Source organism: Saccopteryx leptura, chromosome 4, assembly GCF_036850995.1.
Source record: "Saccopteryx leptura isolate mSacLep1 chromosome 4, mSacLep1_pri_phased_curated, whole genome shotgun sequence".
Taxonomy (NCBI): domain Eukaryota; kingdom Metazoa; phylum Chordata; class Mammalia; order Chiroptera; family Emballonuridae; genus Saccopteryx; species Saccopteryx leptura.
Window position 1 is genome coordinate 172,938,711 of NC_089506.1, and position 26,328 is coordinate 172,965,038.

The 26,328-nt window shown below is 35.9% G+C and overlaps 1 protein-coding gene across 1 annotated transcript in view; it reads right to left on the reverse strand.

The window, feature by feature from the left end:
- Positions 1-582: 582 nt before the first annotated feature.
- FEM1C (fem-1 homolog C) overlaps positions 583-26,328 on the reverse strand; it is a 30,448-nt gene continuing 4,702 nt past the window's right edge. The window contains exon 3 of the mRNA XM_066382046.1: positions 583-7,732. Within this exon, the coding sequence (XP_066238143.1) occupies positions 6,423-7,732 (1,310 nt within the window). The 3' untranslated portion in view covers positions 583-6,422. The remainder of the gene's footprint in view (positions 7,733-26,328) is intronic.

A 26,328-nucleotide genomic window follows, 5' to 3' on the forward strand; every position in this document is an offset into this window, starting at 1 on the left:
CCTTTATATTAGAATTCCAAATAATATATGTGAATACCTCCTCTAAGATAGAACTTAATTCCCCCCCTCCATGAGCAAAGGATAGACTTAGTGGCTGACTTCCAAAGAGTAACATATGGAATTGAAAGCACTGCAGTGTCTTAGACTGGGTCCAGGAACAGAAAAAGGATGTTACATTGATAGAACTGGGAAATCCAAATGAAGTCTATAGTTGGGTTAACTGTATTGTACCAATGTTAATTTGTTTTCATAAACTAAAATTGACAAAAATCACCATGTAAGATGTTAACATTAGGGGAAGCTCAATAGAAGGTATACAGTAACTCTCTGTAACTACCTTTGTGACTTTTCTATGTATCTGAAATTACTCCAAATTTTAAAAAGTATTGAAGTATTCAAAGAAATAAGAATATTCTACAAATCTTACTAATTTGTATAGTTCATCTGTAAAATAAAAATTTGCATAATTCAAACATACCAAGACTTCTTCAAAGTAATATAGAAAGAAAATTTAAGATTTAAAATGAACACACACACACACACACACACACACACACACACACAAAATATACGCAATATATTGTGTATATCTGGGAGGTGAGATTGGTTGTTTTCTTTTTGCTTATTTCCCAGTCTTCTACAGTGAGTGAATACAGTCATCATCATTTGACATAGGGCCTGCTACTGCAGGAATTCAGTATTATTGACTGAATACTCAACTGGCATTACTTCTACTATTAAAGAATCAAGGTGAGGATAAGTCTCCCAGCAACCTGTAAAGAAGCCGGCCCAGTGGGGGGACATGCCTGTGGTGGGGAGTGTGAGGGGTGTAGTCCTGGGCAAGAGGCTCCAACAGGAGCTGATGCTCCTCATGATAATCCTCTGGAGATGAGAATTTCTGTCTTCCCTGACTTGGACCACCTCTTCAAATCCTGGGCAGGGAAGGGGAAAGAACCATCCAGAGTAGCTGGAAGACCTGAGGTCTCTCTCCAAGAGTTCCCCATTGGCTACTGTCACAACACCTACCATCAAAGCACGCCCACAGAGAAGTTCCTCATGCCCTGCCACCCTCACCACCATGTGGACACCAGTCATTTCAGCCTAGACATCCTGGAAGACAAGTGGTCAGACCTGTGTGTGACGTCAGAACCATCCAGATCTCCATGCAGTGCCCGCTGGGAGGACCCTACACGGATAGCTCTTTGAATACACATGTTGCTTAGTTCTGAAACACCCACTACCTTTAAGAACCTGCAAGAAACCTACCTTACAGGAGGTCTCCCTCTTAGAACTCTGACCTGGATGTCCAGCCTATCTTCCTGTGTTGTTTTATTTTTTTCCTCAGATGGTCTTGCTTTTCTTTGATTCTGTGTAGGACTCTGTAATATGAAGCTGAGGTGTCATTTTTGTTCTGTTTTTTAAATGTCTGCAGTTGAGTACTTGTAAGGAGTACATTAAATAAATATTTTGTTAAAAAAATAATCGTGGTGCCTGCTAAATTTTAGAACTAAATATTATCACAAGTATCCTTTATAATTTTGTAATCTACAGACATTCAATTATAAGGATAAAAGGATTTCAAAAATAAACATCAACCCTATGCTCAATTAGTACCGATTATCTACTTCTGATTTTTTAGAAAAGAAAAAAAGTAAATAAGGCTCAAATATATCAAAATAAATTGAGTAGATATCACTTTACAAGACTGTTTTGTTTACTGGCAAGTTTTGGAAATAATTTTAGACCGAAGCTGTTTTTCCATTTTTATTTTTGGTAATAATGTTAAATACTTCAAACCACTCCACTCTTTGACTTATACCAAAGTATACAGTAATTAATATGCACTTAAATTATTTTAGTTTACCACTCATCAAACCCTTTAATGCAAATGTACATGCCTTTTTTTTTTTAAAGAGACAGGGCGAGAATGAGGAGATAAGCATCAATTCGTAGTTGCATCACTTTAGTTGTTCATTGCTACTCATTCATGCCTCAAGGGGGGATGGTGAGTGCTCAAGCTGGCGAGCCCATGCTCAAGCCACTAACCTCAGGGTTTTGAACCTGGGTCCTCAGCATCCCAGGTGAACACTCTGTCCACTGTGCTACCACTGGTCAGGTAAATATATGTGTCTTAAATGTATTCCTTTTATAAGTTTATAATAAATTTAAATTTTCAATTTTTTAAGGCAGAGAACTGTATTGTTTAATTTTTTGTATCAAATACTAAGAAAATATATAATTGAGATAATTTTACTAGAGAAAATCTTATTTAAGAGTCTTTACAATAAACACAATGTAAGGTAAAATGGCACCTAGGTATCGATTATTTCACAATTCCCATAACCCAAATTACTCAAGAAAGAACCTGCTGATAGTACAGAAATGGGCGGGGGGGGGAAGAATTTAAAAATCTTTTAAGAATGGAGTATCTTGAGGATATAAGAAGACCTTCCCTTGTTCAAACCTTAATATTCTTATCTGTATAAATTTAAATGTCCTTTTAAGTACTGGTGATATTTGGGGAGAACCCCAGAACCAAGGGTAAAAAGACTACAGTTTAGATGGGCCATATCAAAAGGATGACAAAGACTGTACTTGTCATGGATATGACAGGTTAACAATTCAAAAGGGGAAAGCCTACTCAACTGGATATTTCAATCTATGGTTAGAGTTTAGATATTAGAGCCAGTGAATAATCTGGATCTATTAAAGCTTTTTGTATTAGGAAACATATATGTAAGGAAAATATAAGGAGCACTTAGATTTGATGATTTAAAAGTGATGGAAATTTATAAAACTTATCTTCATATTAATATATTTATGACATACTTCTGATACTTAATATCAAACCAGTTAAAGTAACAAGTGTTAAAAGCAATCCTTCTCCCAAGCTTTTGACCATAAATCTTCCCATCTTTAGATTCTGTGGTCTTGACTGGAAAAAAATTTAGATGAACTGTACTTTATCATCTTTTTTCCATAGAAGTAATAATAATAATTGCTATCTCTTAAGTTCTAACTGACCATAAATTAGGTAGTTTTTGAAGCAGGCATTCACTATCAAAAGCATTAAGATAACATCAATCAAGTATTAACTGTTAATAAGAATACACTTGTATTTGGTACAATTTTAATTTTATTAAACCTTATAATGAATGCTGTGGCATATCATTTTCCATTGTGACAATTTACTGGCTGGCACCTGAATACAGTACTTCTTTTGAAAAATACACAATGGGAACTGACAAAAGGGAGAGAAACTATAGTTAATTAATGATACATAGGGGAAAGAAAAAAAAAGATGACCAATTAATTTTAATTCTTTTAGTACCTACTTTTAAATGGTTCAAGTTCTGAGCAATAATGCTGTTATAGTGCACAAGAACATGATTATTATCTCATTCAGCCCCCACAATCTGAGAAAATTAATTTACAAGGATTCTCATACCTGTAAAATTCAACCTAAGGTTTCTGGTGGGCAATATAATTTTAAAGAGCTACTTTTTCAAATATAGCCTAACAAGTTTCCCAAGTCATAGCAGATGGGGGTTCTAAACTATTATATATTAGGTAGTCACTTTGTGGGTGAGCAATTAATTACTTAACTTCAAAATCATACTGGGCACCAAATTACCTTTTGCTGATTTGGGCTTATGTACTTATCATAGTTATGGACAAGAAAGTGATCTTTTAAATCTATAACCCACTTGTCTTTATAAAGTAGAATGGTATCAAATCTGAGTAAAGTGACCATCTCTTTTACAGAGATGATCACTAGTGGAACATCTAAAATTCAGCAGGCTTTAACAGGGAATTTTTATAGAAATATAATCAAAACTTACATATTAACTCCAACCAACATCACCATGCTACAGTATAAAGTTTAGATTGACTCAAATGAGTACAATTAGCTCATTAAGTACTAAATTACTTATCTGTTGTTAAAAATATAACACAAAATTTTTATTGTATTCAGTCTCACAACAATTTTGAGAATACTTTCTGACAAAGACCTAAACAGTGTCTGAGGTCACATTTATTAACCAACCTCCTCTAAAAATCATGGACAATATTTAGCTATTCAACTAACTGATTTTTCAAGCACTCCTAACGCCATTTGGGGCGATGGTGAAGAGGGAACTGTATCCTAAGTGAAATAAGGCATTTCAGTTATCAAGACTGAGAAACAGTTTTAAGTTATCTATATTTAGTGGTGGAAAAATGCTAAGTAAAGAAATCCTTATTTTATACTAGAGTTGTACAATTCAAGTTCACCTGTAAAACAGTATGAGTCGTGCCTTACTCAAAGAGTGGCCCTCCTACACTCTTCCAAAAGAGAAGGGGAAATATTAAACCACTTAAAAATCCAATTGCTCATCATTTTACCCCCAAATCATTGACATCAACTAATATAGATAAATTCTACTTGCAAAGGTTTCCTTTTTCAAAAAAAGTAGCTCATGCAGATATAATTCTTATGCCATAAGGTTAGAGTCAATGATTTCAAAACACTGATGTCTGTTATTTCTAGAATATTTGTCAAAACCACAAATTATTAATATATGTGGCAGCTCAAATATTTCATTAGATTTGCCCATGGTAAATAAATAAGATATTAAAATCTTTTCATCAAAAGGTTGGACTGACCATTTATCTAATTCTTTTTAAATGGTGAAATTAAATTTACAGTAGAGTAAAATAAGGATATTAAAAAAATTAAATCTCCATTATTTAACCAGAAAGTCTAATGCTGTTTTGTTTATTTACTACTCTTCATCTACAAGTTTTTTACTGAATAAAGATGAAATAAACCTAATGTGACTGTTTGCAATGATGACTCCTTAAATACCATTACATCAACCCTCAGAATAAAATAGTAACACAAAAATCCAAGTGATCCAGCTCACTAAACTCACAAGTAAACTGAGTTTTCTCAAACCAATACGGAGTTTCTTTATTCATAACAATTCCATTAAGACATTTTCAGGGCAAATATGCCATCATAAATTTTATTCTGAGTAACAATAAAGTGCTGAATGAAAATTACCTGAATCTTTTTTAGTACTTTACACTTAAGTTAAAAGAGCCCTTTCTGTGGCATTGGCAAAGCTGTTAAAAAACAATGGAAAGAAAAAAAAAGCTAACTTTCAGTAAGGGAAAAGGAAGCACTGCAACCTTTTGTATGTAACTATGGTGACAAATAATTGAGATCAAAGTAATTCATGCAAGTTATCTTTAAAGATATACTTAAGCTTTAAGAAAGAAAGAGCACTGTTACTCACCTGATACTATGGCAGTACATTGCATACTAAAATACCTTAATTATCCTAGATGCCTAGATCTGGCTTGGCAAGCATCATGCCACTGACATGCTTAGCTCTTTTGTAACTAAAAGTGATTTGCAATTCAATTACTGAATATTTCAATGTGACTCATTAAGCTGTGTGATAAGCTTTAGGTTAAATTTAAGCAAATTCTCTATACCTAATCACATCATCAGCACAAGCAGGACAATGCTGGCGCAGCATGAAAGGTGGGTCACTTTAAAAAGATTTTTCCTTTTACTGCATGATATATTAAGATTGCAGACCTAAATTTCAACTGGGTTAATGAGTTAGAATAGAATTGTTTCCCAAATTTAGCACACAATAATTTCAGTGGATCACAGAACGAAATCTCAGATGTAGGGGGGAAAAAAGGGAAAAAAAAAGCTTGAGCTCAGATGCTAATCAATAGCTCTAAAAATTGTCATGCTACAAGAGTACTTTCTTAAAATGAACTTTGAACAAACTCAACAGTGTTTTGAGTTGAAGCTGATCAACTGCTGCATAGAAAATATGCTAACATACAACAGTCAAGTTTAAGCCGGTGCGTAGAGAAGATAAAGCACTTATGGTAACTGCAAATGGTAATAAGTCCATCAAGTTTGTACAACCTACCATGGGTCCATGGCGGGGGGGGGGGGGGGGGGGAGGGTTATCAGTAGAAATGGTTAGGAAAAAAATAAAGTGGAAACTGGAAAAGCTTGGAGAAGAGAAGAAAGAAGCAAAAAAACAAAGACTTTCAATTGTATAAAATTCACAAACCAGAAAAGTATAAAGACACCACTGAAGAATGGTTAACTCTGTCCCAAACATCCAACACCAAACAAAACCAGAATGAATAAGCCTTTGGCAGACAATTTAAGAAATTTGAATATGACATTACATTTCTTAATAATTCACAAACAATATATTATATGGTATATATTTATATTAAATACTGGGAAACCAATCCTGTAAATTTGATGCTTATAAAGCTTTAGCCAATGACAGCATGATGACATCAAGCTAAATGAATGCTGGTGTTATCACAACAGTGCTCATTTATAAAACAACTGTTACCAATTCGTGATTTAACAGTGCTAAAATACAGTCAAATTATCATCTATGAAGTGAAACAAAGGTCTCTAGCTTTTCTGGGATATGCCCTTTATAATATATTCTATGATTCACTATGACACGAGCAGCTAGACACTGCAATGTGGTATGATTTATGGGCTGAATCAAATTTTTAGCTATTTCCTTCTCGTCCAGCAAGTCACTAGCAGTTTGTTTGTGCAAGTTTGTGGCATCAAAATGTGCACCTGATTTAATAAGGATATTCATGATGTCTGGATGGTTGTTTAGAGCAGCAATATGTAGAGGACTGTTGTCATCAGAGTCTCTGACATTCACATCAGCACCACATTCTATCAGTATCGCAGTAACTTGCAGAGATGGAAATTTACAAACAGGGTACCGCCCCACACATGTAGTATTCTTGTCCACAGCCAGATGAAGAGGGCTGAAGTTATTCTTTCCTCTTGGATGCAGTTTAAGAAATCTGTATATAGTCTGCTTTTTGAAATGGTCCTGTTCTAGAGTGCAAGGAACTTTTTCTAACAAGCAAATTAAGTGCAAAATGATGGAAAGAGCTTTATTTAACTGTAATGGGTCAGCTGGACACTGAGTCTGTTTGATAGCTCGCTCTATTTCAAGGACACTTTTGCACAGTATGCCCATAAGATCATCAAATGTAACAGTGGTACCCAGCAGGCCTTTCGCCCTATCCTGTAGCATAAAAGAGAACAGTTCTGCAAAAGATAATAAGCTGCTGGCGGTCATTGGGCTTAAAGGGTCCAAATTGTTCTGTTGCATATCCAAAGCATATTTCCATAGGTTGATGCATCGTTTGAAATTTCCAGAGTCTGCATAGACAGCGCCTCTATATCTAATATAGTAAGAGGTATCAGGGTGAGAAGGACCAAGAATACGTTCTCTAATTAACAGTGCCTGCATTCTCATCTCATCAGGATCAGCAATAAGACCTTCTAGCTCTTCTGAACTGTTTACCTCCTTGGCATAATCATAAGCCATTATTAGTGTCTGAGGTACTGGTTTGCTAATTATATTAGTCCTATCACTGTACCTCATGTTCATTGCCTTTTTCCAGTATTTTAAAGCCCCAAGTAAATCTCTTTTCTTGTCTACAAATGTAGCTCCCAGAAGCTCTAATGCATTGATGCGCTCTGTCTTGCTGGTCTGTGCATGGTGAGTCAGAAAATCCACAATATTTGTGTGACCGGTTACACTTGCTGAGAGAAGGGGAGTCATTCCATAACCATCCTTTTCCATTTTGGCACAGTACATAAGAAGCATCTTCATGATGTCCAAACTTCCAGATTCTGCACAATCATGCAAAGCAGTATTACCTTAAGGGGAGGAAAAAAAGATAAAATATTTTGAGGGACCAGGAAACAGTGTAATACATGAACAGGACATACTTAATTTTGATTACAAGTAAGAAAAAAAATCTATCCTCAGCACCTGAAACTAAGTGTCTGACACACAGCAGAAATTAAAGAACCACTTGTTAACTTGTTGAATAAATTAAATAACCAAATTAGGAATGAAAGATATCCAAAAATGAAATTTAAAAAATCCTCTTGGTATTTTTAAATAATGTTTTCAAAATCTTATTATATAAATAAAAACCAATGAAATGAAATTAACCAGGTAGTTGTAGTTTTGCTGATAGTTACTTAACTTTCTGGATCAGCTTCCACATTTGGAAATGAGAAATATAGCCTATAATAGCTAAGATTCTTCAATTTGATTCTAACAGTAGTCAGAAATTATTTTTTTATTATTTCTGATTGCCAAGGAAAATTCAATTGTTTTGGTCAAAATTCTTGATAACAAAGTACTTTCCTCAAAAAACTCCCATAAGAAAAACAAGTCCACTGAAATCTGAAAATTATGTGGGTAGTTCAATATGAACTTTAAAAGGAGACATCTGAAGTGTCCTTTCATAATAGATTATTTCCCATTGTAATTTAATTTTCAAACAATCTTTTTAGATGTATTAAATGTTCTAACACTGTCTTGTTCTTCCTACATATGGATTAAAACTGACAACAGGCACTGGAACATTAGTAAAAACCTATATGGAACACAATAAGATATTATAACTATCCAAATATTTTAGCTACCTAAGTTTACTAATAAACATTTTACTAATTATTAAAACAATTATTCACATACAATGTTTACAGAAAATTTCAACAGTGATTCATTTTGCATGTGTGTGAAAAGAGTGAACATAGATGGCTAAGACAGCTATCCTTAAAAAGGCCTGCCTGCAAGGCTATTGGCCGGCATCTGGCAACTTATCTGGGAAACGGTTCCAAGACATCAAACTTTTCCTAAATGGTAAGACTGGCTCACTGTACAAACAATGTAGTTTATGCTGAATACCTACCTGCATTCCTTCTGAGTTTAGAATTTTGGATATGTGATCAGTAAAGTGTACCTGTGTACCAGCACCTAATACAAATCTTAGACACTGAGCCTCTGGTGGGTTTCCCTGGGCAAAAACATTTCACACATGCATTTGTATTGCTAGGGGAAGACTGTGATCTGTGTGAGCTCTCATGAGGAGAGAGCATAAGACCTGCACCCAGATTCCCCCTACCTGAGCTTTTCTTATTGTGACTCATCTGCATCTCCTTATTACACTGTAATAAATCTTAGGTGTACATACAATTATATGCTGACTCATCTCCAAAATGGGTGTAGCCTTGGGGACCTGACAAAGCACATATACTAGAAAGTTGTTTAAACCTAAATATTTCACATAACAAATCTGTAACTACAATTCCAAAATAGTAAAAGCTACAGTATTCTTGGACTTGAATCTCTCCACAAGTTTATACTGTATAGTCTTTCATAATATCTAAATAAATAATTATCTGGATATGTTTATTCTGACCTAGGACTTCCGTGGTCTACAATGGAATGGTGTCTGATAGAATGTTTTAGGAATGTGTATGGTAACCAAGCACTGAGAGAGACCAGAACTTTGGACTATTGATGTTCATTTGCTCAAAATAATTTCAATTAAACATAACTACTACCTTAATTATATTTTTTAAAACTCTGAATTAAGACCCCAACATTCTCATTTTTTCTCTAAGAAATAGACAATATAAAAGAAATATAAATGCAGGGGAGGTCAAAGGTAGGTTTACAGTTATTTGTATGGAAAATAAAACAATAATTAATAATATAAGAATTAACTGTTTTGTTTACTCACAACTATAAGCCTACTTTTGTTCTCTGTATAAAGAGAATGCTTAGCCTGCATTCTTCTCTATTCACAGTAACAAAATCAGGAATAAAAATACAGCAAAAGCCAGGTATTTTTTCCCCCAATTAACTGAATTTATGTATTGGAAAAATACAGTATATATATCTATATTGCATACACCACATACTGAAAAAAAAAAAAGATGGTTTAAAAAAAAGAATACGGAAGACTTTCACATTAATAATGGCAAAGTTAATACAATCACCCTCCAACAAAGAACTAGAAAAGCTGAAAATGTATTTTTAAAAATATGTTTGACACCATGGAAGAGCTAACAGTGGACAATAGCCAGGAGAAGAAAGAAAATTAGAGAAGTCCACAATTTGGGGAAGCTTCTGCAATAGCCCCTATCAATTCTGGAAGAGGTAGATGAAAAACTGGGCAGAGCTCCGGACAACTTTATAGGGCTAGCGAAACAAACAAAAACCCTGGAGCCCAGAGGCCACTAAGAAGGGAACTTTGAAATTTCCCTACTTACAACTATGAAGGTATACACTCTAGAAGTTAAGGTAAACTGCAAACATACCAGCCATCACAGGAACTAAAATCCAATTTAAAATTATCTCAATAATCCCAATACTAAGTAATCCAGGATTTCTGATATACATAATCAAAAGCCAGAAGCAAATACAAATACTATTTATAAAGAGATAGTACACCAAGGTTCAAATTACTTTTTATATTCTTCATATATAATGTTCAGTATCCAATCAAAAATAATGAACAGAAAACAAGGAACCATAACAAAAAAACAACAGCTGATAAAAAAGCCCAATAGAAGATCCATATATTTTATCAGACACAGACTTCAAAATAATAACTATGCTTAAGCACATTCAGAGAAAATAAAAAGAAATTTTGAAATGAGACAGAAAATTGGGAACTACAAAAGAAAAACCCAAATATACATTCTAGAACTGGAAAAACTCAGTGGATGGCTTTAAAAGTAGACCACATACAGCTGAACTAGTGAACTAAAAAAATAAAAGCAGCATGGAGGTGAAGGGAAGGCAAAGCAGGAGACCCCAAGAGAAAAAGGGAATGTGCTCAGAGGGTTAATATACTTAAAACTAGAATTCTAGTGAAAGAAAATTGGTTCAAAGCATTACCTAAAGAGATAAGGTCAGAATTTTCTGAAGCTAATCAAAGATTAAACTATAAATTCAGTAAGTTTTAAAAACACCAAGAAAGATAAATTCCAAAAATTACTTTTGAGGCACACTACAGCGAAACTGCTGAAAGCTAAAGACAAAGAGAAAATTCTTAAAATCAGAGAACAGGTGGAAAAGACCTGCAACAGAGTAACAGAAAAGTTTTCATTGCGAAAAAGAGAAGCCAAGAATCAATAGAATGGTATCTTAAAAGCAATAAAGGAGAATAATTGCCAACTTAGAATTCTATACCCACATCAAGAATAAACGTGAAATAAAGGACCATTTAAAGTGAGAAAGAAAAGCAAGTGGAAAAACTAAGCTATTTATTACCAGCAGAAACAAAGTAGCTAGATTAAAATCCAAATATGTATATATCCTATGCAAAAACTAACCATAAGAAAACTGACATTAAATTATCTAAGTAGATTTTAAAATAAAATGCATGATCAGAGCCCTGGCTGGATAGCTTGGTTGGTTACAGCATCATCCCAAAAGGTGAAGTTTGTAGGTTTGATCCCTGGTCAGGGCACATACAGGAACAGACCGTTTCTCTCTCTCTCTCTCTCTACTTCTCTCACACTCCCCCTTCCTTTCTCACTAAAATCAATACATATTTTTAAATGCATAATTAGAGATAAAATATTTTATGATAAAAACAACATACAGATAAACTTCTAAATTTGTTTTCATCTAAAAACATAGGCTTGAAGTACACAGAGCAAAAATCATCAGTACAAGGAAAATCAGACAAACTAACAATCATAGTACATTTGAACACACCTTTCTCAGTATAAAAGACCAAAACCAGTAAGGATATAGAAGTTCTGAACACAACCTGATTTAACTGACATATATAAATGAATCCTGAAATCAATACCTCTAAAATACCATTTTGTCCCAAGGATACATAGAGTGTATATAAATTTTGAAAATATATTCTGAACCATAAAGTGAATCTCTCACAAATATCAAGAGACTGAAATCACCAAGTATGTTTTAACAGTGGAAGTTAGAATAAAAACCAAAAAACTAGAAAAACCTCCATATATTTGAAATTTTAAAATATGCTTCTATTTAACCCACAGGTCAAAGAAGAAATCCCAATGGAAAATAGAAAATACTTTTCACTGGATGATAACAAAAATATTAAGTAATAAGTCTTGTGGAATATGGCTAAAACTGTGCTTAAATGTACATTAGAAAAGAAGAAAGGCTCTTTAAAAAATTACCTAAGTTTCTATCTCAGAAAGTTATAGGGAAAAACAGTAAATTAAAACCAGAGGAAGTAAAAGCAAATGATAAAAAGCAGAAATTAATGAAGAAGTTATCAGTATACTAGCACAGCATTTTTTATTTTCCTACATTTTATTTAACTACTGCCCCTTTGTAATCTTATATTAATAATTATGCAAAGTAGAGAAGATAAACTTACTCTACAAATATAAAACAGAGACAGAAGTAAAGCCATGTTTCCCAATTGTCATTTTAGAGTACTACTCATTTCTGAGTACTGGTCATTTTTAAATGCTAGTCATACTGGACTCCAATAAATAAGTTATACCTAACATAAGCCAAACATCATAATAAAACTTTCACCAATGACATTACTTTCCAACTCAAAAGTGTTCATGCTTCCTCTAAGGAAAAAGCTGAAAATCTTTAAGATGGCTTTTGAAATTCTACAGCATTGATTCTCAAAGCACCATCTGTGTGGGGGTGAGAGGGCAATGAGGAAGAAATCTATAGTTTTAGAAGTCAAGGTATGTGAAGTAAAGCTTAATCATGGCTAGTGGGAATACACATAAGATACACTATGGGAAAGAGATAGCAAAGACTGAGAAATATTTCCCTACCCTTCTCCAGCCTCACTTTTCTTAATCTCCTCCAGTACTAATGGTGCGCTGTGAATCAAGCCCAGGAGTTGGCAAAGGTTTTTGTTTTTGTTTTTTTACATAGACAGAGTCAGAGAGAGGGATAGATAGGGACAGACTGACAGGAATGGAGAGAGATGAGAAGCATCAATCATCAGTTCTTCGTTGCGACACCTTAATTGTTCATTGATTGCTTTCTCATATGTGCCTTGACCGTGGGCCTTCAGCAGACCGAGTAACTCCTTGCTCAAGCCAGAGACCTTGGGTCCAAGCTGGCCAGCTTTTTGCTCAAGCCAGATGAGCCCGCGCTGAAGCTGGCGACCTCGGGGTCTCGAACCTGGGTCCTCTGTGTCCCAGTCCGACGCTCTATCCACTGTGCCATCGCCTGGTCAGGGGGCAAACGTTTTCTGTAAAGGACTAGGTAGTATTTTAGGCTTTGCAGGCCATAATGTCAACTGCCATACAGCAAAAAGGATCCACAGGCAATACAGTAGTCATTATTATCCCAGGGCATACATTCAAAGACCCTAAAGAAATTCCTAAAACCAAAGATAGTATCAAACTCTATATACATATACTGTTTGTTCCTATACATATATATATATACACCTATGATAAAGTTTAACCTACCCTTGCACTTTGGGGCCATTTAAGTAAAAGTGAGGTCACTTGAACACAAGCACTGCGATATAGCAACAGTTAATATGCTTGCCAAGGTCTACTAAGTGACTAACAGGTGAGTAGTGTATCCAATAGGGACACACTGGACAAAGGAATGACTCATATTCAGGGTGAGACAGCAAGAGATTTTATCCCACTGCTCAGAACAGTGTGTGATTTAAAATTTATGAATTGTTTCTTTTGCAATTTTCCATTTAATATTGTCAGACCATGATTGGCCTTGGATAACTGAAACTGTGGAAAGTGAAACTGGATAATAGGGGAACTACTCTATGTTAAATTAATGGACATGGCTGTTTTCTTTTCTTTCTTTCTTTTTTTTTTTTCATTTTTCCGAAGCTGGAAACGGGGAGGCAGTCAGACTCCCGCATGCGCCCGACCGGGATCCACCCGGCATGCCCACCAGGGGGCTTTGCCCATCTGGGGCGTCGCTCTGTCGCTCTCTAGCACCTGAGGCAGAGGCCACAGAGCTATCCTCAGTGCCCGGGCCATCTTTGCTCCAATGGAGCCTCCCTGCGGGAGGGGAAGAGAGAGACAGAGAGGAAGGAGAGGGGGAGGGGTGGAGAAGCAAATGGGCACCTATCCTGTGTGCCCTGGCCGGGAATCGAACCCTGGACTCCTGCACACCAGGCCGATGCTCTACCACCGAGCCAACCGGCCAGGGCCAACATGGCTGTTTTCTAACGAAACTTTATGTACACCGAAATGTCATTTTCCTATCATTTTCACATCATGAAATATTTATTTGATTTTTTTTAATTAAAAAATAGAAAAACCATTTCTGTACTGGCCAGCTGGCACAGTGAATAGTGTCAGCCCAGCGTGCAGACATCCCAGGTTCTATACTGGTCAGGGCATACATGAGAAGCAACCATCTGCTTCTCTTCCCCTCCTATTCCCCCTTCTCTCTCTTTTCCCCCTCTCACAGCCAGTGGCTTGATTGGTTTGAGTGTCAGCCTCAGGCACTGAGGAAAGCTCAGTTGATTTGAGCATTGGCCTCAGATGGCCCCAAATGGAGTTGCTGGGTGGATTCCGGTCAGGGTGTATGCAGGACTCTGTCTCTCTATATCACCTCCTCTCACTTAAAATAAATAAATAAATAAATAAATAACATTTCTTAGCTCTCAGGCAGTCCAAAAAACAGGGAATAAGCAGCATTTGACCCCTGGGCTACAGTTAGCCAACATCTACCATAACCCAAAATACATTATCATTATCAGTACCTGCCATATGGCAGATACTCCACTTATGCTTCACGACACTCCAGCCTAAGTGTCTCTCCCAGCACTAGGCACAGTCTGCTCATTTCCACCTCCAAGCCTCTGTTCTTAATTTTCCTATAACACACTTTCTTCTTTACCTTTTTAACTACTTGTCCTTCAAGTTTCATCAGGGATCTCAGCTGCTCAAAGAGGCCTTCTTAGTGATACAATATCAATTTGCTATCTTGAGAATGCCTGGTAAATAAATTTATCACTCATCCTTGTAGGTATTCATATTGCATCTACTATTATAATACCATGTAATACCTTACAACAGTATAATAATACCGCTTCAGAAATAGCTTTTCTTACCTAAACTGTCAATATTCCTAAAGTATATAGATCCTATACTTCCCTTTATATCCCAGATAGCAGTTAGCACACTGTTAAAGCTGAGGTAAATTACTAAAATTTTAATACTTGATATCACAAAAGTGATTCAAACAACCTCTAAAGATAAATAAGTAAGAAAAGTAAAATCTTAGAAGAAGGGGATCTTCTTAATTGAGGGAATCTTGTTAGTACTGTAACAACTTAAGCTTATCCAACCACAACTTTCATGCCCTGCCCTACAAAAATATTCTCAATTATAGCCCAGAGCATTACTTAAAAGTTGAGAAAATAGAACCGGGGAAAAAAAAAAAAAAGCAAAGCCCTGGCTGGTTGGCAGGGTGGATAAGAGGCCGGCCGGCGTGCAGACATCCCAGGTTCGATCACCGGTCAGCACACATGAGACGCAACAGCCATTTGCTCTCTCCCTTTCCTTCTCCCGGTTTTCACCCTCTTCCTCTCTGCCAGCCAGTGACTCCATTGGTTGGAGAAGTTGGTGTGTGGGCCCCCAACAGGGGGTGCTAGGTGGATCCCGGTCGGTGCGCATGCAGGAGTCTATTTATCTCCCCTCCTCTCATTTAGAAAAAAAACCAAAAACCCAATTTTCAAGTAACTATAATTTTTGTGTCATGTCGCCCAGTTTCTTTTACATAGTATGTTTTGATAAAGTTGTAATCAGTACATATACAACTGTTGCCTGTTTTTTTATCTACATCTTGGTCATTTTGTCATGTTACGTTACCACATTGTCTGCATAAACTTCTTAATCATTCTTTAATGTCTTTATGGTAAAAGTTCAAGTAAGGAGACTTATCATAATATACATCAACACCTCCCTGTTAATGGACATCTGCATGGTATCAGAATTTTCACTATTAGAATTAGTGCCTTAAAAAACCTTAAGTATAACAGACCAGTGATTGTGAGGGGGTGGGTGTTGAAAGAGGGGTTGACTACAAAGGGTTATGAAGGAACCTTCTGTTCTATCTTTATTGTAGTGATAATTAAATTACAGTATATAATTGTCAGAAGTTACAGAACTGTATACTAAAAAGGATATTATATATAAATTATACGTCAATAACCAAAAAATTAATGCTACCTTAAAACAGAATCACAAATGTGTGATAGCTTAACATACATCTTTAATTCACATTCAAAGGAATTATAAAATATTTCAAAAGTTCTACTTTTACAGTATCCTTTCTAGCACTGGAACCAGTCTTTGAATTTTAATTTATATTATCTTTATACCTAGTTATACACAGTACTTTTCCAAGTTTGTTCATAAACTTTATTTTTTTTTATGACATGACTATGTTCTGAACAGTTTCTGGGGTTAATCTGACTTTCTACACCTGAGTACTTTTTAAAATGATAACCAACTGTCAGTTATACTTACTGTATACAGTTATACTTCATAGATATTGCAGGTTTGGTTCCAGACCACTGCAATAAACTGAATACCACAATAAAGTGAGTCACACAATTTTTTTTGGTTCCCAGTGCATATAAAAGTAATGTTTTTACTACACTGTAATCTATTAAGTGTGCATTAGCATTATGTCTATAAAAACAATGTACAAAGCTTAATTTAAAACTACATTCTTGCTAAATAATGCTAATCATCACCTGAGCCTTCAGCAAGTTGTAATCTTTTTGCTGGCAGAGGGTCTTACCTCAATGCTGATGGCTGCTGACTAATCAGGGTGATGGCTGAAGGCTGGGATGACCGGGGCAATTTCTTAAAATAAGACAACAGGTGATGACTTCTCTCTAGCTATGAAAGTCCTAGATAGCATCTTCTTCCAATATAAGGCTGTTTCGTCTACAGTGAAAATCTGTTGTTTAGTGTGGCGACTTTTATCATCTTAACTGGGTCCTCTAGATTAGAATAACTTGCAGCTTCTACATCAGCACTTGCTGCTTCACCTTGTACTTCATGTTATGGAGACAGTTTCTTTCCTTATGAACCAACCGATGTTAGCTTCAAACTTTTCTTCTGCAGCTTCCTCACCCCTCTCTCTCTTCAATTAAAGAGAGTTAAGGCCTTGCTCTGGATTTAAGCTTTGGCTAAAGGGAACATTGTGGCTGGTTTGATCTTCTATCCAGACCACTAAAATCTTCTCCGTATTGGCAATTATGGCTGTTTGCTTTCTTATTATTCCTGTTCACTGGAGTAAAACTTTTTAATTTCCTTCAGGAACTTTTCTTTTGCATTCACAACTTGGCTGTTTGGCACAGTCTAGCTTTTGGCCTATCTCAGCTTTTGACATGCCTTCCTCAGTAAGCTTGATAATTTCTAGCTTTTGATTTAAATTGAGACACGTGGCTATCCTTTCAACTGAACATTTAGAGGCCATTATAGGGTTAATAACTGCCCTAATTTCAGTAATGTTTTATCTCAGGGAACAGGGAGGCCCCCAAAAAAGGAAAGAAATGGTGGAACAGCCAGTTGGTGTAGTCAGAACACACACATTTATTAAATTCATTATCACACAGGCATGGTTTGTGACACTCCAAAATAATTATAATAGTAACATCAAAACTCACTGATCATAGATCACCATAATAATGAAAAAGTTTGAAATATGGAGAGAATTATCAAAATGTGACACAGAAACACAAAAGTGAGCAAATGCTGTTGGAAAAATAGTGCCAACAGACTTGGTTGATGCAGGTTTGCAACAAACCTTCAATTTGTAGAAAACACAGTATCTACAAAGTGGAATAAAATGAAATGCAATACAATAAGATACGGCTATATTTTTTGCTCTATCAGTTGTTACATTCAAGAGTGTTAGATATGCTGCATCAAATGCAACTTCTTGTGAAAAATATGACAAGATGAACTTAAAAACTGATTTACTATGTTGTGACTAGCCTATGCTAAATTACATGTCAAAGACTAATAAAATAATATTTTATTTTTGCTAGGCAACTTCACTGATTTAAGCTTTTGGTGCATAATAATATATACCAAGTTTCTTGACCAGGTAGTGGAACAGTGGATAGAACATCGACCTGGGATGCTGAGGACTCAGGTTTGAAACCCCAAGGTCACCAGCTTGAGCGTGGGGTTGCTGGCTTGAAGCCCAAGGTTGCTGGCTCAAGGAGAGTTGCCCCCCCCCCATCAAGGCACATATGAGAAAGCAATCAATGAACAAATAAAGTGCTGCAATAACAAGTTGATGCTTCTTACCTCTCTCCCTTCCTGTCTGCCCCCCCCCCATCTCCCTCTCTCACTAAAAATATATATATATATCTACCAAGCACTTTTGAAAATTCAATTCAGGCACTTTTTCTGGTTTACATGCGCCTTAAAAATGTTTCCATAATACAATTGCACTTTCAAAAATTTTGTTATCTCCACCCCTTAATGTCTTATTTTTGTATCCTCAGAGTGAAAAAGACAATGAAAATAGAACACAAAGTTAAAAAATAACTACTACCAGGCATTTTAGATAAAATTAAGGATACTGAGCAACAAAATTAAAATTAATTTATCTTTAGCTAAAAAAAAATGAAAAGTACTAAATTATGTAATTATCAATACTTGATTAAGAAAAAGTTAATTTGAAGAAAAATTAAATTTCTGAAACTGAATTCATAATGGAAAATATCATTTCTCAAAAGAACTATCTTTTAAATGTACAATTCTAATAACTCAAGATAATAGTACCCTGTTATTTCAAGTGTTGTTACAGAAGTTAAAATGGTATGACACAAATAAATTAATTTTCAACTATATAACTTACTATAGAAATAGTGTGAGGAGCCTGACCAGGCGGTGGTGCAGTGGATAGAGCGTCAAGCTGGGACGCAGAGGACCCAGATTTGAAACCACGAGGTCGCCGGCTTGAGTGCGGGCTCATCTGGTTTGAGCAAGGTTCAGCAGCTTGAGCCAAAGGTCACTGGCTTGAGCAAGGGGTCACTCGTTCTGCTGTAGCCCCCTGGTCAATGCTTATATGAGAAAGTAATCAATGAACAACTAAGGTGCTGCAACAAAGAATTGATGCTTCTCATCTCTCTCCCTTCCTGTCTGTCTGTCCCTCTCTCTGCCTGTGAAAGAAAAGAGAAAGAGAGAGAGAGAGAGAGAGAGAGAGTAAGAGAGAGAGAGAGGAAGGAAGGGAGGGAGGGAGGGAAAAAAAGAAAAGAAAAAAAAAGAAAAGAAAAGAGAAAGCAAGCTAGCAAGCTAAGAAATTTAGAGGAATAAAAAGTAGCCATATTCATTGGAATGCTTCTGGGATGGCTATTAAGGGAAGGAAATTATGGAAAGTGCTCATGTATTTAAAGCATGGTAGTATTCATTAAGAAGACCTGAGGTACCTATTTTAGTTGCTGTAATTTCAAAGAGCTCTGTAATCTTTTAATACCAGACACATAAAAGATAGGAATTCATGCTCAACTGTGATAGTTCAGGTGCACAACAATGGGGTCAAGATTTTTTAAAAATAAGCAATCTGAAACATATTAGTGTTTTGAGTAAAAACTATTTTGAGCCCCAAGAGTTTCCTGGCTCCAAATCAGATGGTTCAGGTTTGAATATACAATAAATTATTCTTTATAAGTGAATATTACCAATCAACCACTTAAATCATTAAGAACTTCAACAGAGCATTTATAAATTTCTCAATTTGGTTAAGATTACTTAAGACTCAGCAGGACCAGAATTAAGTCAGTTTCTAAACCATTCCCAAACAGTAAACAGAATTATCTTTTTAATGAAACAAAAATGTTCTCATAAGCGTATTAAAATAGTTAACAAATACAAAATGTTTTTTATAATTTAAATTACTTTTTCTAGCAATATCAATTCAACAGATTCCACTGTCTATAAAGTCTTCACATAGTTCAAATTTTGTGTTTGAGATTTTTTTTTAGTGTAAGTCAAATAAAGTTGTGCTTCTCAAACTTTAGTATACAAAATCACCAGAAGATCACAGTAAAATGAAGATATGTTGCTGACCTTTGCAATTTTGAGCAGCAAGGAAATAAAGGAGAAATCTTATTTTTTTGTTTACTATACCGCAGTTCCTTGAATAACATCATTTCATGCAGATTCCTTTAATTATTACATTGATGAAATGCCATAGGAACTTAATTCTTGTTTATAACAATTAGCCTATAGTAAAACTGGTTTCATTTTATGTCCTTTCGTTTAAAGTCGCTATTAATGACATTAGGTGAGGATTTAATATATAGGTATTTGCCATATAGCTAACATGTCTAATAGCTATATCAAGTGATACCGATATGTTTAAAAGGATAGTTAAGTAACAACCCTGTTTTACACCATACAGAAACAAAATTTCACTATTCCTCTTTACTCTAAATTTAAATGTTTATATGCCATAGCAGGAAGAGGGTATGTTTTAAACTACACATCTGATCCACAGAAAAGTTTATGTAGTCAATGGTATCAGTGAATCCTGAAGTCTATTCTTAACAACTTTCTTGTTTAAGTCAATCCTAAGCCTGCGATCCACAGTTGGATTTTTAAAAATTAGTCTGTAAAATATAATCCAAATTGCTGTAAACACCACCGTCAAAAGAGTGAAAAACAATCCATAAAATGTGAGAAAATATTTGCAAGTCATACATCTGATTAAAAGACTTGTATTCAGAATATATAAATTACTCTTACAACTTAATAATAAAAAAAAAAAATAGCCCAATTTTTAAAAGTGCAAGGTATGTACTTCCTCAAAGATATACAAATGGTCAATAAGCACATGAAAGGATTCTCAGCATCATTAGCTACTGGAGAAATAAAAATCAAAAACCCAGTTAGATTCATCTTCACACTCACTGAGATGGCTATTGTAAAAAGAAGGGTAATAACAGAGTGTTGGTAAGGATATGGAAAAAGTAGAACGCTCCTACATTGCTAAGAGGAATGTAAAATGGTGTAGCTGCTCTGGAAAACAGTGGCAGTTCTTCAGAAGGTTAAACAGAGTTACCATGTGACCCAGAAATTCCACCCCGACCTAAAGCTAGAGAGAAATGAAAACATACATCCTCAGAACTTCTACACAAATATTCATAGCAGCATTATTCCTAATAGCCAAAATAAAAGTAGAAACAACCCAAATGTCCATCACCTGATGAATGAATAAATGTGGTATGGCTATTACTCAACAATATAAAAAGAAAGTACTGATGTGCTTCAAAATGAATGAGCCTTGAAAATATTATGCTAAGTGAAAGAAGCAAGCCACAAAAGATCCATATTGTGATTCCATTTACTGTATATGAAATGTCCGGGACAAACAAATTGATAGACACAAAGATACTGGTTGTCTAAAACGAGTCCATGTGGGGATGAGGGAGGAGGGGCAACGAGAATGATTATTAGTGGATATGGAGTTTTTTTGTGGGGCTGTAGGTGGTGATGAAAAGTTGATTGTGGTGATGGAGGCACAATTCTATGAACATACTAAAAACTACTGATTGTACACTTTAAATCAGTGAATGGTTTCTGAAAGCTGTTTTAAAATCAAAGTTCTTCTGTTTTTGGTAAAAGTATAAGTTTTGACTGATAGAAGCAGCAACCAAAGGGTCTTTTATTGTAACGGATTTGCTTAGAAATGCCCAAATTTGTGACAACAGGACCTCTTTAGCCTACTATGCTTGGCATCATTCTTTTTCAACTTTGTAACTAGGACTAAGCTGAGTCCATAAGAGGTCCATTTGTAAAGATACAGAAAGAGCAAGCAGCTCAACTGCATACAATGCTGATGCCAAGTATTTTACTCCTGGAATAATTAACTGGTATACGTAAAAGGAGGCGGAGGTGTAGAGAGAAACATGTTAGGATATTAAAGGAACACTAGAATGCTCAGAATGTTTCCTTTCCCCATTTATATTCTAAGATACTCAAGGACTACAGTTTGGGTGGGAAAAGGAATAAAAAATAGAATCAAAGACTAATTGTGCTAAGATTACCATGTGCCCTCTCTTCATTAATTTTATGTATAAGGCACTTAGCCAGGAGCATACAAAAATTTAATAATTCAGGTCACGAAGCTCATGACCAAGTTAAATGCTAAAAAAAACCTCTGCATCCATAGAAGATACATTCTATGACTTAAGACTGATAAAAAAAAATTGCCTTTGAAATGGGTGACATTCAAGTAGAATTTTCAAGGCTAAGAGCACCAGAGTTAGGGAATTGGAATTAAAACAACTAACAATAGCATAATTTGATGAAAATTACACAATGTAAAGCTGATGAAAACTTCAACCTTACAATTCAGACTTCACTAAAATTTCCTCTTTGGCCTCTCTAGTTTACTCTATTCAACTGTAGCTCTTCTCAAAGGATGAAGAAAAAAAGATATTTTAGTCCGATTTGTATCCTTGTGACTTCTTTACTTGGGTCTCTCCCCATCACTTCCACCTCGATCTCCCATCCCATAGTTTCTGATGTCTCATTAGCATAAATCCCTAGAATGCCAAGGGTTTCCTGAATATTGTTTTAAACAAACAAATTTAATTAATCAATCTAAGTAAAACTGATACAGATGAACTCAGTGAGAAAACCACATGTACCCACAGGTCATTAAGTAAAACTAAATCGCTGCCTTAAATTTGTGGTGCTGCCTACTGCTCTTGAAACAGCAACTTCAGCCTGACCAGGTGGTGGTGCAGTGGACAGAGCGTTGGACTAGGATGCGGAGGACCCAGGTTAGAGACCCTGAGGTCGCCAGCTTGAGCGTGGGCTCATCTGGTTTGAGCAATGCTCACCAGCTTGGACCCAAGGTCGCTGGCTTGAGCAAGGGGTTACTCAGTCTGCTGTAGCCCCACAGTCAAGGCACATATGAGAAAGCAATCAATGAACAACTAAGGTGTCGCAACGAAAAACTAATGATTGATGTTTCTCATCTCTCTCTGTTCCTGTCAGTCTGTCCCTATCTATCTATTCTCTCTCTGTGTCTGTAAAAAAAACAACAACAAAAAACAAACAAACCCAGCAACAAAAAAGAAATAGCAACTTCAACTTCAATTCTGTAAGAATTTCAAAATACAATCTCCAGGGCTAGAGGAGTACTTTACTTCCCAACTGAACTCAATTTACACATCACCTACAGCTTAGCTTCTCCAACTAGGATACCAAGTCCCCTGAGTATACAGAGAAGTATGAGAGGAGATATAAGAGGTATGAATGAACATGGAACAGCTTGCAGGAGCAACCTGACCATCTGGAATCAAAATGTTAATGAATTCAACTAGTCAGTTATTTAAACATTATTAAATCAAAATAAATACAAATATGATACCCAATAGATTAAATTTTAAGTCCCTCCCTTTTACTCTTCTCTGAAAGTAGATGTGCTGAGGTAACCAACAGTGAGAAGTCAAGAAGGAAAAGAAAACCTCATCTTCCAACACTCAGATAGTCCTGTGGTACATGAAAATAAATAATCTATATGACAACAACCATTAACTTTGTCCATTATCTTAATACTAACAGTTCTTAATTTATAGGGTAGATTTTCTTCTTTAAAATTCCTGTCTTAACAGTAATATGTATATAATTTCTTTCTTTCTTTTTTACATTTGCTCGACTAAAATACATTTATACCCTAAAATGCCTGTACTATGGGAGAGAAATAATGTGATGCCTGGGGTCTGCTTTAAATCATTCCACAACAAAAGGAGGGAAGATTTTTTTTAAACTTTCACAAAGGTAGATAATTGTTGGAGCAAGGTGATAAATACATAATGGTTCGATGTAGTCTTCTCTAATATTTACGTATGTTAGAAAATTCCCATAATAAAAAGTTAGAAAATTCCCATAATAAAAAGGCAAATAAACTGGTTGAACAAGCTCTCTCAAAACCTTACATACTAGCTGTACTTAACATGATCTACATGGATTTCTCTCTTTTCTAAACCCCTACAGAGTTCTACCTGCACCAATCATTTTTCACAAGTATTGTCGATTTTTCACATATGTATTTATTTATGTATTGAAAGGATTGGTTGATAGCTCCTTGCTGTCAAGGAGCTTATAATCTTAACCCCTCTTAAATCCAAGATATTCATTCAATAAGCCCATTTCCCAAATACCCACCAAGAGGCAGTTACTCCTTCTAATGTATAGATACAAAGGGGGTCCTCAGGTTACGACAGTCTTAATATATGACGTTTCGAGTTTAAGACGCGTACTCCCATAAAACTTTAAAAACTTGGGGGATGAGTGTTTGGCTTAGGCCATTAGCATCGTACTTAAGGATTACATGGGCGAACTAGTTTGGCTGAGCACAGTGTAGCTTAGTTGTATTTTTATGTTCTAGATTATGATTTTTACAACTGTAGGATAGGTAAGTGACTTAGGCTATGGTGTGTTTCGACTTAAATTCGGGTTACCTCACTGTTGTAGGAACAGAACTGTATTGTAACCCGAGGACCCCCTGCACCAGGTCTCTAGCTTCAAAGAGCCCATTGGAATGTAGGTAGACGAGTTTCTCTAAAAAAAACCCTACTTAGCCCTAGAAGGTTGGCTCAGTGGTAGAGCATCAGCCTGGCGTGTGCAAGTCCCAGGTTTGATTCCCAGCGTGGGCACACAGGAGAAGCACCCATCCCCATCTGCTTCTCTATCCTTCCCTCTCTCCTTTCTCTCTTACCTCTCTATTCTGCTCCTGCAGCCAAGGCTCCATTGGATCAAAGTTGGCCTGGGCGCTGAGGATGGCTCCATGGCCTCACCTCGGCGCTAAACCAAATAGAGCATCACTCTCAGTGGGCATGCTGGATGGATCCTGGTCAGGCGCATATGGGAGTCTGTCTCTCTGCCTCCCTGCTTCTCACTTCAGCATAAAAAAAAAACAAAAAAAACCCCCAAAAACCTACTTATTCCTCTGCTGAAAACTTTCACTAGCTTACCACTGCATGAAGAATGAAATCAAACCCATTTACCTAGAAGTCAGTGTCCTTTATAATTTAGCCCTGAGCTTTGGTCCAAATATTACAACTACTTTCCAATTTCTGGACCTTCCAAGTACATTTCTCAGTGTGTCTTTCCTCATGCCTTTCCTAAGTGTTAAAAACTATTTCATTCCTGGTCTGTGGTGATGCAGTGGATAGAGCATCAACCTGGAACACTGAGGTTGCCAATTCAAAACCCTGGCCTTGCCGAGTCAAGGCACATAGGACAAGCAATCAATGAACAACTGAAGTAAAGCAACTACAAATTGATACTTCTTGTTCCCTCCCCTCCTCTCTCTGTAAAATCAATAAAATCTTTTTTAAAAAAGAAGCAAAACTACATCAAATCCCTTTTGCATATTTTAATTTATCCCCAACAGTCCTTTCAAGGCCCAGTTCAACGTTTTCATGAAGCCTTTCTATTCAGTATACTTTTATAAATACAACAGATTTACACCATTCCTTTAGCAATGAATATGATGTCCTGTATCTTCTCAGAGCCTCCACAATGACCAACACAATGCTGTGCCTACAGAAAATGCACAGTAATTATCTTATTGCCAATTTATGTAATTATCCTGGGTTATCTAAAATGACTGACCCATGCAAGAGGACAGTATGTCCTCTAAGTCCAGCCTACCCAATCCAACCTCATAGCTGTCCCATTAGTCTATAGTGCTCAATCACTTCCATCTGCTAAATTACCAGCTAAATTCTGGTAAAAAAGCAGAATTGAAGGGCTTAAGTAACTTGACCAAAGATCTTCAAAGTCCTATTCTAAGTTTTAAAAAATAATAAAGAACAAAGACAGTCAAAGATGACTGTAACTATAAAGTGCTGAGATCAATATGTGATATCTCTAAGATTGGTTTGTGTAATCTCTTCTGATCTAGGGTCTATAGTTTTAAATAGCAACCAATTCTCCTGTCTGAAAAATCAAGTGTTAAACTGGAGAAGTATTTCTCTAAATATCTCAAAGTTTTTCTCCCCTTTTTGAGTGGGAAAAAGAGAAATGCACTGTCCCCTCAGGTAATAATTTGTTCAGGAATAAAGTATTTCCAACTATCTAATAAAAGAAAGCACTACTGTTGCACATACCATATTGTGGTTTAAGTATCTGCTTATGACCCTGTCTCTACGATCACACCATGAGCTCCTCAAGGGCAGAGAATCAAGGACTGGATATCATGCCTTACTCATCTTTGTATATCCTAAGTCTAACAGCTTTCTGAACATGTTTTAACCTAAGGTGGAAGTCATTCACTAATTGAGAGAGCATTGCCAACAGCCTGTTAAAAAGAAATGTATAGAGATTAAATAATATATTCAAATGCCAACTGCCTGCTAAAAAGTAATGGAATATAGAAGTCACATACATTTTATATAAAGCAGAACAAGCATAATCTATTGGCATTTTCTTTCTTCAGAATA